Genomic DNA, 14746 nt, shown 5'->3' with positions numbered 1-14746 from the left:
AAAAGAAATAATCTGTGTCCAGCAGCGAAAAGGCAGTTTAAGCCCAAGAAAGATTCGTTTTTCCAACGTTAAACTTTATTCACGTCAGTTACTGCAGTGTCGTTTGTTTCCGGTTCATTAAAATAAAAGTTCGTCCTGTTACATGCTAACAAAATATTTGATTTAACAACTTTTTGTGTGTTAGAGCCATGTGGGGAGTTATTGACCAAGTTACTTTGGTCAAGGTACTTTTTGACTAAATTATGAAGCCAATTTCAGAGTTTAAGAAGGGTTAGAAATGTTTTAATATGATATGATGTATAGAAATATATGCCTGGTTTACAAGGCTCTGGTCAGTTTGGCACATTTTTTGACAATTTTGAAATATATAGGTACTTAAAATGAGTGAAAACACACTGTTTGAGTGAGTTTTGAAAAGATATCCAGTTAACATTTGTTATCTTACTATAACAAACTCACATTTGGTGCCAGAAACAAATAAAATAGAAAAATGTACATTGTAAAAACATAGTAAAGATACATTTCCAGTTTTATTAAGTAAATTGTGGAAGTTTTATTCACTGTATGAGAAGTTATACATGTGAAAATGTTTAGATAAGAATATACATGAGAAAGAAAAGCTAATTATATCAGTGCAAGAAGACGTGTTATGGAAGCAAAGATACTCAATTTTATTAAAAACAGTATGATGTCATAACTTTTATTCAAAATATATTTTTACAGAACATCTAAAAATGTAATAACTTGAAATTTAGCTATTAATCTTATTTTTGTGAAGTATTATTATTAATGAGCTCTGGTCAATATATTTGGGTGTCACATATGGGTGTGATACAGATCAAATACATTTTTTACGAAACATATTTCCTTTTGTTTATATATCAGGTTTCTTGTTATTTTGATTTAAAGTAAATTATTGTCCATAATCAGTTATTTATCGTTTAATGACGTGTAATAATTGTTATTAATCATATGATTGTATGACTATTTCTGCTGTAAACGTCAGTGTGGTGCGTTTTTCCTGAGTTTGTCTCGTCTTTTGACTCAGTTTGAAGAAATATAATGAAATATAATTTCACTTAATGTTTAAATGTTTGGAAAGTTTGGCCTTGAAGTAAATAAGTAGGTAAAATAACGTCAAATAAATCTACCACAGCGCCCTCTCTTATTTTGAAATAAATCCAAGCCGACGTAACGTCTGCGGGGAGTTTCCGGTTTACGCGCGTGGCCGCTGTCGCGAGCTTGCCACAGTAACAACAACTCAGAGGACGGCGTCAGTGACAGTTGGCCGTTTCTTTACACAGGTAAGTGGTCTTGAAGTTGTCGACGGTTTGAATCCGTCCGCTGCTGTTTTTACCTGCTTTTATGCGTCTCGGGCCGCCGGGAAGGCTGGGGCGGACGAAGCGTTTCTGTCACATGAAGAGGAGGAGGAGGTGGAGGAAGAAGGGGGGCTTAAAAAATAGAAATAGGCTTTTTTTTTTTGACAGCTAGCTTTGGGCTAGCTTGGTCACTCTCACGCGGCGGTGTTTGCCGCGGCTATGGTGAGACAAACGAGGCAGTTTCTCTGAGGCAGACGTTATTAATGGTGTGTGTTTAGCCAAAACCGCCTCAGTCTGTCTGCGCCTGGAGCCAACAGGGCAGCTCAAAGTGCACGGCGCTACTGGAGGTATTTTCGCCATTTGTCTCACCGTGATATCCAAGTGTCTCTGTTGTGATATCCATAGCGCAAACCCCGCTGGAAGGACCTCCAAGAAGTCCGGGCCCCTGGTGCTCCAAGTCCCCTCCTCTGTCATGGAATAACCTCAACTCCAGAGCTCGTCAAACCTGGGTCATCTTTCGCGTTTGTGGAGGAGTGTTGGACCTCGCCATTGCTGGGCAGTCATGGTGTTGGGCGTTGAGAGGTTTAACTCATGATGGAAACCATGAAGCAGCCAGTGCAGTGACCACGGTGGACACCGCAGCCTGAGGGTGTCCCTCACCGGCACCATGGCATCCAAGGAGAGACTGTACGAAGTCTGGATGCTCTACTGCACCAAGGTAAGGTGGCACCCAGGTGTTGGTCTCTTTTATGTTGTGGGGTTAGACAGCTGCAGGCAGAAAGGTCAGCTTGCACTGGCGGCCTGTGCTCACAGCCACATTTAAACCAAAGTCAGCAGGGGTAAAGCTTTTGCAGCATTTTTATGACACTTTTTAGGATGCAAAAGCTACTTTTGTAGTAGCACATAAAACAGTACGTGTTGCTAAAGCACTGCAGTAAAAAGGCAGACTAATGAAATCGCTTGTAGATCTTTAAGGTCTTTATTACTTCTAGGGGCCACATTGGTTTTATAAGTTAATTATTTATCCACTGTAGCATAATGTTGCATGAAGACTGTGTCTTCTTTATGTCCCGCTGACTAAATTTCATGTAAAATCAATACAACAGCATTGGATAAATGGTAGGATGGTGTTGGGATGTGATGATGCTGCATTGTTTTTGCAGTGCAGATCCCGAATGAATGACTCTGGAGTAGAGACAGCACCCCTTGAGTCAGCTGTTGGCTAGATTTAATTCGCCCTGCGATAAAGCATGCGCACACCCTGGCGTCCAATCAAAACGGCCTGCCTGAGCCGCTCCTCACGTGAGCCCGGCTGCAGTCGCTCACTTTCTTCCCACAGTAATCCCTCACAGTAACACACACACACTACGACCCTCCTCCCGTTAAAGCAAAGCTGTTATTCTTACATTTAGGACGCGACCACGAATAATCCTCGGCCTGAGGAGTAAAGCACATGAGTGCTGACACATATAAGGGCATCTTTTCCAAGAGGAGGGGGTGTTTGTGGTTCTTCACTTGTCACAGTCTCTTGTGAAAATGCCAGCAGTTTCCAGTGAGCGTTTGCTCCAGCAGGACAGTTTATTTGCATTAACTAAGCATTAATCACCCAAAAGGATCATTTAATTTAAGTCTTCATCTCTGCATGAAGCCAAAAAAGATGCATTTCTGTACATCTAAGTGTGGCCTGTCTTTCAGCTTGAGCAGCTGAAATGTAAGCTATGGCTGCCAGGATGTTTCTATGCCGTGTGTGCATGCTGGTGTGTGTGTGAGGGTTGCCAGGATATGTTGTCTGTAAGGAGAACCTGCAGTCACGTGGCCTAAATCAGATGAGGAATGTTTGTGTGAGAGGTTTGGCTCTTGTCTGAGCTCTAAGATCGGACCCCCTGTGTTTCACCGAAGGGTTAATAGATCCACAACTCACCACTTATAGCAGCCTCTTGTTGTCTCAGTTCAGCTCAGCTCGTGGTGGTTGTCGACTTGCGTTTTTGAAGAGTAGTTTAAACCGAATAGACGGCTCAAGCTGCAACGTCTTGCTTTTTCTACACATAGAACCGTGCAAAAGTCTTGATCCAGCCCTCATTTGTGCAGTAATGTTCTGAAGTGTGCAAAAACACAAGGAAAAAAAAAGACAAATAAGAGTTTATTCTCCAACTCAGCCTGAACCCTCTGAGACCAGCTTTCTGTCCTTTCTTTAAGGAGTCTTCAGGAATAGTTCTCCAGGCTTCTTGAAGGACATCCCAAAGCTCTTCTTTGGATGTGGGCTGCCTTTTGTTCCGTTCTCTGTCAGATGATCCCACACTGCTTCAATAATGTTGAGGTCCGGGCTCTGGGGAGGATTCATCCCTCCATAAGACCTGTTGCCACTGATTTTCAGTCCACTTCTTGTGTCATTTGGCACAGCTCAGCCTTTTCTCCCTGTTTCCCTTCCTTAAGAACGGCTTCTTGACAGCCACCCTTCCATGGAGACCATTTCTGATGAGGCTTGGGCCAACAGTAGATGGATCAGCTGAAGGTCCAGATGCATCTCTCAGGTCCTGTCAGGTCACAGCTGGATTTTTTCCTCTTTCTTAAGGACATCACTTTCAGACCCTGTTCATCTGCTGTAGATAGTTTTTTAGGCCTGACACTTCTTCTTTTGTCCTCCACTTGTCCAGTTTCCTCAAATGTTTTAAGGACACACTGCACACCATGCTGAGATATGCCAAGTTTTCAGCTAATAGCTCTTTGGGAATCACCTTGTTGCTGCAGAAATCCTATTTTCTGTCTGTCAAACTGTGTTTTCTTTGCTGTTTTTCATAGATGCAGCTAAAGAAATGGGAACAAATGATGTGTCTTTGTGACAAAGTGCCTAAAGATCCAATTTAAAACGGCTTCTCTGCTAAGTTGTCTGTTCTGTGTCGACACAACACCGGTTCATCCCTTGAGTTTGGCTTCTTATTTATGCTTGAATGAACAAAAACACTGGACTGGACTGAAAATATAAAGACCTTATCAAGACATTAAAAGATTACAAGAAACCCCAGAAAAACCCCCAAGGAGATGAAAGTTGGATCAAGACTTTTTACTGTAAGTGATTCAGTTTATATGTCTTGAAAGGTGTTTTAATCTTGTGATTTTCCACCGCTGCAGTTGCTCTATGATATGTCCTGTCTGTTAAATGATTGACAGCAGGAAATGACACAGCTGCCTTTATAATCAGAGCTTATCCACGACACTCAGTCAGGTGAGCATTATTCACAATAGAAGCTTTTACAACACCGGCAGCCTTTGGCTTCATAGGCAGAACCAGTTGTTCCTGTTCGTCAGGTAGACCTCAGCTGTTTATCGCTTAGTTCCATCCACCTGACCCTCACCCAGTTCCTGCTGCTGGAAGAGGAACAGACTCAGTTTCTGTTCTAACAGATGTGCAACTCTTCAATTAAGGACCCAGACCTTTGGCCCAAGGAAGATCTGAAACACATTTCTGTTGCTGTGGCTGTGGAGTCAGTGTTGGTGTCGATCCTGTTTAACTTTTCTTCCTTTTCCACACGTGTATTTATCTTAGTTTTACACTCATCAGTGTCTCATACATTGTTATTCAGTCCTCTGTGTCACTGATCTTTCTGTATCTTGTCCATTTCTTCTGTTTCGATCTTCTGGAGTCAGTTTCTCCATCATATAGATTTCCTTAACACTTTGAACCCATTGGTCCAGAGTCGGTGGGTCTGCCCGATTCCATTTCCTTGTTATTGATTTCTTACCAGCCACCATTAAGATTTCAGCCAAATATTTATCTTTCCCCCGGTGCATATTCATCTGAGAGGTACAAAACAGACGCATTCAAAAGCAAATATTATCCCAGGATTTTTCAGCTCAAGGGTTTTATGTAATCTGTTGTGAGCTGGTAGTTTGTTACTTTCTTTCTTTTATATATTGCGCTGAGTGTGTGGTTTTCCCTGACGATGTGTGATAAAATACTGAGTGTTGATGACTTTACTTTAGATGCTTTATGGATTAGTGGAGGTGCTTCTCTTGTTTTCTTTGTTATAATAATCTCCCGCCTGTAAATATCTAAAGAATTTGGGTCTAAGCTGTTGTTGAGTTATTCTTATATTGCTCTTTATCTCTGATCAGATTCAATTTCTTTCCGTTTTGCTTCATAGAGGTGGCTATATCTCAGTTTTGCTGAGATATAATATTATTATTTATATTCTGTGTCGGTGACACCCAGCCCCGAGTTCACGGGTTCCCACTGAAAGTGGAAATGTTCCTAAGAAGCGAGCGTGTGAATTTTAACAGTTCTTATGTGCATTTCAGTGACTTTTTTCTCTGAGCTCAGGCAACAATAAGACGGTTATGTAACATGCAATCCTCTTTCGCAGCCTCTCATTGGTTCATGCTGCAGAGAGGTGACAACACACCACTGCAATGCCCCTTTCAGCAGTGAGGAACCTGTCAGAGGAAGTGCAAACTTTCTTATAATGCCAGTTATGCTCTTAAGCACTTTCTGCCGCAGGAAAGCCTTAAAAGTCTTAATTCCCGACCGCAGGGAGCATGCCTCAACAGCCAGAGACATAATTTCACCCTTCAGCGGCTTTAAATCTGCGTCCTGCGTCTTAATTCTAGAGGAGACTTCTTCTCTCATTTACAAATCAGGGATTTCTGGTTACGGTTCCCTCTGATGTCATCCCACCCTTTCCTGTCCAGACTGCTTTGGAGAAAACGACTGTAATTTTCTTGGACACCTTGGTGGGATGTTGCAAACTCATTGGAGCGCGGGGGGGGGGATGAGAGTCGAGCTGGAAACGATGGGGGAAGAGAAAGCGTCCACGCCTTATCTTTTCTTTCACATTCACAACAACGCGCCCTTATTTACTCAGAGTTTGTTCCCTCGGGCTAACTTTTTAAAACTTCAGATTTTCCTTTGTGCTATGAATGCCTCTGAAATAACACTGATGTCATAGAGTATCAGACGTGCCTCGTGTGGTTTGAGCCGCTCCCACCTGCTTCTATAAATACGCCTCTGAACGTGACATCATGTCCAGATGAGTTGCAGCTGACAGATAGGCAGGGATGTTGGCCTGGAAGACCACAGCCGTCTATTAAGCTGCAGGGAGGAGACTTGCAGACGTTGTGGTTTCAGTGAGTCCATGTCACCGTCGCCAGGTCCCTCAGACTCGCACAGAGGGAGCCGACAGCTGGCTGACAGCCGGCTGACCACGCCTGTGTGGAGGGCCGAGGCGGATGCTGTTCATCCAGCAGCTGATGACCGAATCAATCAAGTAATCAGTGTTCAACTCAAATCTGTAGATTTTTGAGCGGTCACTGACTGTTTTATTCGTGCAGTAGCTCTTATCACAACAAAAGCCACCTCAAAACACAAGGCCAGTTATAATCCAATTAATCATAACCCGGATTATATAATGCCTGTTGTCGTCATCCGTGGAGGATTATTGCTCCTGGCAGACATTTTCAGAAATACGGAAATCTGTCTGTTTTATGCTACATGTAAACATGCACTGATGGCTTCTTCTCCAACAGTTTTTATTTTTATTTGCTGCACTTAAAGCTATTAACAGTCGATTTACATTTTTAACTGTAATCAAACAAGATAAAACTGTTTAAACTTTAACTTTTAAATTTCTTCCAAAAGTGCAGACTTGTGTTTCTGTCTGGAAAGTCCTCCAGAACAGTAATTACACGACATGCCAGCAGTGGTGGAGCCTTTACTTTTCTCTTTATTGGTGCATCATCTTAGAGTATGAAAGGGAATCAGTAAAAAATGATGTACCAGCTAACAAAAACCGAGGAATGCAGCAGGGTCCATTTTAGATATTAATGTCAAGTTTTTCTTCACAAACAAAAGCATCTCTGCCTCATGACCAGATGGTCGTTTTCTTGCCAAGCTAAAAGCTCTTAGTTCCTCTTTACTCTTGGGGAAAAGCCTCCAAACTAAAATAAAAGTGTCGCTATGATACACTGACAAGTCTGTCCATTTTATACTATATTGCACATTGAAACTACAGTGAAAGGTGGGCTGTTGCTGATATGAGGTCAATATGACGGCCACCAGATGTTTTTACTGTGCATCTGGACCTCGTGCATTAAAAGGTTGCCACCACGACCAAACTCTGGATGTCTTGCGCTGCTCTGGATGCTCTAATCTGAGATGAAAATCACGACATTCATGAAACCCAGTTTGAAGCCGGCATCGTCGTCTGTTATCGGCTGATTTGATGCATCTGATGTTGTTTTGTTTTAGCTCGATGAAAGCTTTGTTAAAGGGGGACTCCGGTATTTTTAAACCTAGACCTTATTTCAACGAATGAATGAATGAACGTGTGCTATAGCTCTGTTAGCTCATAGCTGCTGTTATGTGGCTACTTGCAGCTATAGGAGAGCTAACGGAGGGATTTCTACACAGGCACTCTACTGGGACCACTTCATCCACACGCCCCCCTGCAGCACGGCTCATTCACTCCAGTAAGAACGTCCATCTTACTCAAAGTCGGCGTTCACATCGTCAAAATCTGATAAATATCCTGCCATGTTGCACAAAACTATCAGCAGCAAACTCTGTGTGAAGTTAGCCGACTGTCACAGAGCACGGAGTGAATAAACTGTGCTGCAGGGGGGCGTGTGGATGAAGTGGTCCCAGTAGAGTGCCTGTGTAGAAATCCCTCCGTTAGCTCTCCTATAGCTGCAAGTAGCCACATAACAGCAGCTATGAGCTAACAGAGCTATAGCAGACGTTCATTCATTCATTCTTCTTAAAGTATTGGTGAAATAAAGACAGATAATGCCTTATTTAGAGGCTGCATCCTCTAAGCCCCGTTCACTCCGTTATATGGATCTCCAGTTATCTAAATATCTCCCGAAGGACGCCGACTTTCACCAAACTGTTCTCAGTGAGCAGATGAACGTATTACATGCCAGAAATAAGGTCCAGGTTTAAAAATACCAGAGTTCCCCTTTTAAGGAGTTTATTTCTTATTTTGAAAATTGATAAAGCAGATTTGTCTCCAGGATCTTATAAAAACATCCTGACTTTGCACAGATATGTGACGTCCACCAACATCTTCTCTGAAGTAAATCATCACGTTTTTTCAGCTAGAATCAATAAATGTTATTTCTCTTGAGATTTCAGTGAGCTGGATAATGGATTCTGACCCTTGATCATCACTTTCTGTCTGCTTAACCGCTCTGTGGGTCAGTGGGGAGCTCTATTTGAAGAATGGGCCGTATTGATCTGTCCTGGCAGTCTTGTTTTACAGAGGTCAGCTTAAACAGATCTTTAGGAATGTGATGTGGCAGCTTGGCAAGGAGCTTCATGTGATTTTGGTCAATAATACAGTGGAGAGGCGCGGGATCCCCTCAGAAGAATTGTTTCTACATGATTGTGTGTGTTTGCCCAGCCGCTGATGACAGCCGAGGATAAACAGAGTCATATAGAGCAGGGTGTGTCCCTGCCTGCCACAGTCCAAACCCTCAATGGGCATCTGTGCTCCCAAGCTGCTGCTTAAAACAGGACATTCTTTCAGAGACACACCACACACTCATTCAGACCCTGATTTTTAGCAAACTCAGTCTCTTGAGAGTTAAGCGGGTGACTTATATCATGGTTTTTAAATTATCTGCCAGCAGCAACCGCATGCACATGAAGACAATGGGGTATTCATTGCTTTGGTTAAAGAACAGCTTAGGCAGCAGCCAATTAAAAGCGCCCCCCCCCACACACACCTCCCCGCTCTGTTGTCATTCATTTATGCAGTTCAAGCAACAAGCAAAGAAGCAGCCATACTATCCACATGTAGCTGTTTCTTATGCCCTTTTTCTGCCTCCTGCTCACACACCAACACACACAGAGCCTGATGACTTCACTTGGAATCATGCAGATTCACACCGGCTTCCTCTATTTTGGCTGATTTCCTCTCTGACACGCAGACAGACCTCATCAGCCTTTCACCCCCTTCCCCACTCCTTTGCCAGATGGCAGTGCTACCCCAGGAAAGTCTAATTTGACTACATTTAGGTTATATTCCTCCATTTTAATCTCTTGTTTATGAATTCTCCCTGGCCTGATGCTCTCGTTTCAGTCACTTTTGGCATTTAGGGATTATTTATGTCGTGTTTTCAGGGCTTTTACATTATTTGAAGCCCAGAGAAAGAAGATACTAAGAGGTCACTGATCAAACTACACTCTCTATTCATAGCATCCCCTCTTCCTTTAACAACAGTCCGTAATCATCTGGGAACTGAGGAGACCAGTTGTTGGACCTTTGGGAGACGAATGTTGTCCCATTCTTGTCTGATGGAGGATTCAAGCTGCTCAGCAGTCCTGGATCTTCCATCTTTACATTTAAGGTGCTCTTTTTTACACCCAATCATCAGTCACTGACCTGTTGTTAATTAACCTAATTAATTACACGTTCCTCCAGCTGTTTCCTCTTAGTTTCACTTACTTTTCCAGCCTTTTGTTGCTCCTGTCCCAACTTATTTCAGACTTGTTGCTGCCGTCAGATTCAAGATGAGCTCATAGTTTTTAACATTTGATACGTTTTCTATGTTCTATTGTGAATTAAATATTAGTTTATGAGACTTTTAAATGATTTAATTCTGTTTTTATTTACATTTTACGCAGCGTCCCAACTTTTTTGGAATTGGGTTCAACAGTTCAACACAAAATACACAATAAAGCATTAAGTGCTGTAATAATCTGCACCGATCCCCTCCTGAGTCCTTCCTGAGCTCGATTACTCACTCACACCCTCCACATGACCCAGAGCCACTGACAGGATCTGTTGGGGGTTGTAAGCTGGTGACACATTTGAAGCTACCTCAGGCTAAAACTGTGCCGCACACCCGGTGTTAATAATTATAGTCGAGTCTGAAGCTTTTCTCACATCGTCGGAGCTCTTTTTTTCATTGTTTTGGAGCTGAGTTGGGACCAGTCCTGTTCTGTAGCCGACGTTTCCATCCCATCCTTCCCAGGGCATTGTTCCAGGAATGCATGCAATGCCGATGAGCCAGTTGCTTGAAACTGTGCTTTAAAATGCGACCGGTCCCGTTTTTTCCACTCTAACAGGTGCCTGCTTTAGTTTCCTCCACGCCCAAGAAGATAAGATACAAACCGGCCACTGAGACATTCCTGTTCTCATGTGTCTCACTGGCAGCTCTTAACAGCTTCATATAAATCCCTATATCTCTCTCACATTGTGCTTGTGTTGTTTCGACTCTTCTTATAAGGCTGCTTCAGGATTTAAAGCTGAAATATTTGGTGTTTCAGTATTCAAGCAACTTAAGAAGTGAAACGGCTGCCCTGAGCATGTGAAAAACTCTGCTGTCGCCGTCAGGATCCTTTCACGGACAGATAAAAAGTTTGTGACCTGCTGCTGTCTGGGAGTAGACGTCACAGAGGGCTCTTTCATACACTGGGACCATAATAAATCCAGTCAGTTACAGCCTGGTCAACGGTTTAGGGCCAGAATACATCTGTGACATGTTCAGAGAATATAAACCCAGCAGAGCTCTTAGATCCAAGGACTCGGGTCAGCTGGTCCAGTCCAGAGTCCAGACTGAACCCGGAGAAGCAGCATTTAGCTGCTATGCTGCAAACAAGTGGAACAAAGTGCCAGAGGAGATTAAACTGTCACCAAATGGAGACATTTTTAAATTATGCATGAAATCTGCACGATATCTGTTAACTTATCCAGACTGTTGCTTATTTTTCATCATTTAAATTGTTTTATTTGTTTCTCCTTATGTTCTTTTGTATTTTTAATGCTTCTTTCACTCCCCGCTGCAGTGCTTTTATTTTATATAAAGCACTTTGAATTGTTTTGTACATGAAATGTGCTACAAATAAACTTTAGAAAGAGTTTTTAACCATTTAATTTCACCTTCAGAGCTTTTGTCAGTAAGTAACCTGTGTTTTTCTCTCTTTTGACCCTTTTTCCTGCCTTCACTCTGTGGTTCTCCCTCTCCATCCCTCTTGCTCTTTACTCCCTCGTTTTCTTTCCGTCTTTTAATTTCTCAGAGGGATCCAGATTACCTGAAGATATGGCTGGAGATTTTCATCAGCTCCTATGAGCAATGCCTCGATGTGGACTTTGAAAAGCCTCCAACAAGGTAACGAGGACCTTTTATAAAAACTATAATCCTCTCCATGCAAAATCCTTTTCCTGACTTTTGTTTTATTTAAAAAAACATTTCTCATAAATAACTTTGTCTAACCTTTTCTAAAACATAAGTGTTCCCAGCTCCTGGGTCCAGGGCTTTTATTTCAAATCCAACAGAAAAGGAATTAAAGTATATCCCCCTTTATGCACCAGATTAGAGGTCCTAACCCTTTTTTATCTTTTTAACTCCTCTCTAAACATGAAAGGGAATCAGAGAGCAGCAGAGACTTGTTTTTAATACACGCTGAACTCTGAATAAAGTGCCGTATTCATACTATTACGGCTGAAAACTGATCCACTCGATAATAAAGACAGAGGAGTGAGGTAAGGTGCCTTTAGCTTCAGTATTTATTGCTTGCAGGTGACTGTAGCTGTGGGAATGGTGCATTTACTGAGAAAGTAAATGAAATTAAAAGGCTAAATAAATTGTGATCTGAAGCATCACATCAGGATCCCGAGCAAGGCTTTATATTCTTATTTCAGGGTGTCTCAGTTTTACTTTACCAGTGTAGGAAAGACTGTAGAAAGGAAACGCTTGTTTTGTTTTAAAAATGACAGAAAATTCATGCAGAATGGTTACAAAACTTTTCACAGGGTTATTTATTGTGCTTAAACAAGAAGAAAACCTGTGTTGCAGCATATAAAAAACCCTACATTTTCACAAATTCATCATTGATTGATTATTTTTTTATGACTTTATCATAAAAAACTACTTGAGCAACGCCATGAAGGTTGTGTTTTGTTGCTTTGTGGCAGAGATACTGGAGTGTCGAGCATATAAAAGGCATTTATTTCAATAATTTAGTCATTTTATTTCCTCATTGTGTGTCGTTCACAATCTTAAATCCCTTCAGTTGGCATCAGGGACAGAAAAAGATGTTGATCTTGCTTTAAAAACTATCTTTCAAAGCCATCAAACTGGGTCTCAGTGGTTGAGTTTCACATCTTCCTCATCTTTTCTCGCTCTGCTGGCTTTTTATCCTCCATCTTGGCTTCGTCTGCAGCTGCCACATCTGTCCTGCTGTCCCACTGCCACTCACTGCAGTGTTCCTGGGAATGAATGCCTGAGTGCACGAGTCATGGGTGTGACTGAGTGAATGCAGATGACCCATAACATGCTTCTCCCGTTCTATGTAACATTTAATGGAGTTCGACATTATTTCTGGTTTATGGTTCCGATGCTTCTGTGTCTCCAGGCCAGATGAGGTTCCACCGGTGTTGACGCTCCTCCCAGACAACATCCTGCAGGTTTTGCGACACCAGCTACTGCAGTGCGTGCAGAAAGCCTCCGATGGCCTGGAGCCTGAGCAGCAAAACCTGGCACTGCTGCTGCTGAAGTTCCTCATCATCATCTGCAGGTGAGGAGGTTAAACGAGCTTATGCATCAAACCATTGAACAGGGAAAGGTTTTGCCCAATGAAAGCTGTGTTTTTCAAGCTAGTTTACGGTTTCCTGACCCCGTGTTTATGTGTTTTTAAAAGGAACTTGTCCAACGTTGAGGAGATTGGCACTTGCTCTTACATCAATCACATCATCACCATGACAACGCTGTATATTCAGCAGGTTTGAGCCGTCGTTTTTTTTGTTTTTTTTTTTAAGTTCAAATTTTATCCCATATAGGGTTTAATGAAAATACTGACTCTGGTCTTTCTGTGTGTGACGTCACAGCTGAAAAGTAAGACCAAAGAGAAGGAGATGGTAGACCAGAGTCAGGCCGAAGAGTTTGTTCGGCACGCGCTGGCGTTCTGCGAGAGCCTCTATGACCCGTACCGCAACTGGAGGCATCGGACATGCGGGTAACAACAGCACATTTCCTAACTATCATAAACAGCTGTTATGGACAGAAAACACTTAGGAATACACAGTTCACTCAAGTGCATAAAGTCAAGTGAGAAAGAAAGTACATCCTCTTTGAAATATCCGGACATCGTAGATGTCACCTGGTCCTTAAAATGAGATAAATACAACCTCAAAGGAATAACAACTCATGACATGTTTCAGTCATTATTTGTTGAACTAAAACGAAACCAAAATGCTGAAGCAGTGTGGAAAAAACAAAGTGAACCCTTACTGTTTCCATAGCAGCCAGGTGCTACAGCAGCACGTTTGGAGGAAACCAAACACAGCATATCAGCACAAACACCTCATACCAGCTGTCAAGCACGGTGGTGGAGGGCTGATGATCTGGGCTGGTTCTGCAGCCACAGGACCTGGGCACCTTGCAGTCATTGAGTCCACCATGAACTCCTCTGGATACCAAAGTATTCTAGAGTCAAATGTGAGGCCATCTGTCCCACAGCTAAAGCTGGGCTGAAACTGGCTCATCAACAGGACAAAGATCCCAAACACAGCAGCAGATCTACAGCAGAATGTGGGAAAAAGAAAATAATCAAGGTGTTGCAATGGTCCAGTCAGAGTCCAGACCTCAGCCTGACTGAAATGCTGTGGTGGGACCTTAAGAGAGCTGTGCAGAAACCAATGCTGCAAACCTCAATGAGCTGAAGCAGCGCTGGAGAGAAGAGGGCCGAGATTCCTCCAGAACCATGAGAGAGACTGATAACGTCCCACAGGAAACCATCACTGCAGCTCACTGCTGCTGGAGCTGCTGGATCAGGGGTTCACTTAGTTTTACACTCACTGCTGCTGAAGCTGCTGGATCAGGGGTTCACTTAGTTTCTCACTCACTGCTGCTGAAGCTGCTGGATCAGGGGTTCACTTAGTTTTACTCACTGCTGCTGAAGCTGCTGGATCAGGGGTTCACTTAGTTTTATACTCACTGCTGCTGAAGCTGCTGGATCAGGGGTTCACTTAGTTTTATACTCACTGCTGCTGAAGCTGCTGGATCAGGGGTTCACTTAGTTTCTCACTCACTGCTTCGATATTTTGGTTCAGTTTTTGTTCAGTAAATAATAACTCGGTGTAATATGTCATGTGTTGCTCAACTGAAGTTGTATTTATCTGATTTTAAGACCTGATAAGAGCCACAATTTTCGGTTTAATTTTGTTTCTAAATATTATTAAAAGAAGTCGGACTTGCTTTTCCACATGACTGCATTGTAGCTGGCAGTTAAACACCAAACAAGAAAGAACAGACTTGGTGGTTGTGTCATGTGATGAATTCAGACTGTACTCTTTAATGAGTCACGCTTCATATTGCTGTCTGCTGGCGTGGTCTGTCTTATAAACACATGATCCTCCAGCAGACCAAGGTGAGGAGAAAAATCCCTCAAATTCAAATCTTTATGGTCTCCGGCCCTCATTTTTTGTGCT

General features: G+C 42.6%; 1 protein-coding gene across 2 annotated transcripts in view; it reads left to right on the top strand.

Moving 5' to 3' along the window:
• Positions 1-1213: 1213 nt before the first annotated feature.
• nbeal1 (neurobeachin-like 1) overlaps positions 1214-14746 on the top strand; it is a 41597-nt gene continuing 28064 nt past the window's right edge. For both annotated transcript variants that reach the window (XM_072372413.1, XM_072372339.1), the window contains exons 1-6: positions 1214-1304; positions 1725-2037; positions 11335-11426; positions 12673-12834; positions 12958-13039; positions 13145-13272. In XM_072372413.1, the coding sequence (XP_072228514.1) occupies positions 1987-2037; positions 11335-11426; positions 12673-12834; positions 12958-13039; positions 13145-13272 (515 nt within the window). In that variant the 5' untranslated portion in view covers positions 1214-1304; positions 1725-1986. The remainder of the gene's footprint in view (positions 1305-1724; positions 2038-11334; positions 11427-12672; positions 12835-12957; positions 13040-13144; positions 13273-14746) is intronic.

This window comes from Leuresthes tenuis, unplaced genomic scaffold (genome assembly GCF_036924035.1).
Source record: "Leuresthes tenuis unplaced genomic scaffold, fLeuTen1.0.hap1 SCAF_1, whole genome shotgun sequence".
Classification (NCBI taxonomy): domain Eukaryota; kingdom Metazoa; phylum Chordata; class Actinopteri; order Atheriniformes; family Atherinopsidae; genus Leuresthes; species Leuresthes tenuis.
Note: the sequence above shows the minus strand (reverse complement) of the source record. Positions and strands in the feature narration are given on the sequence as shown.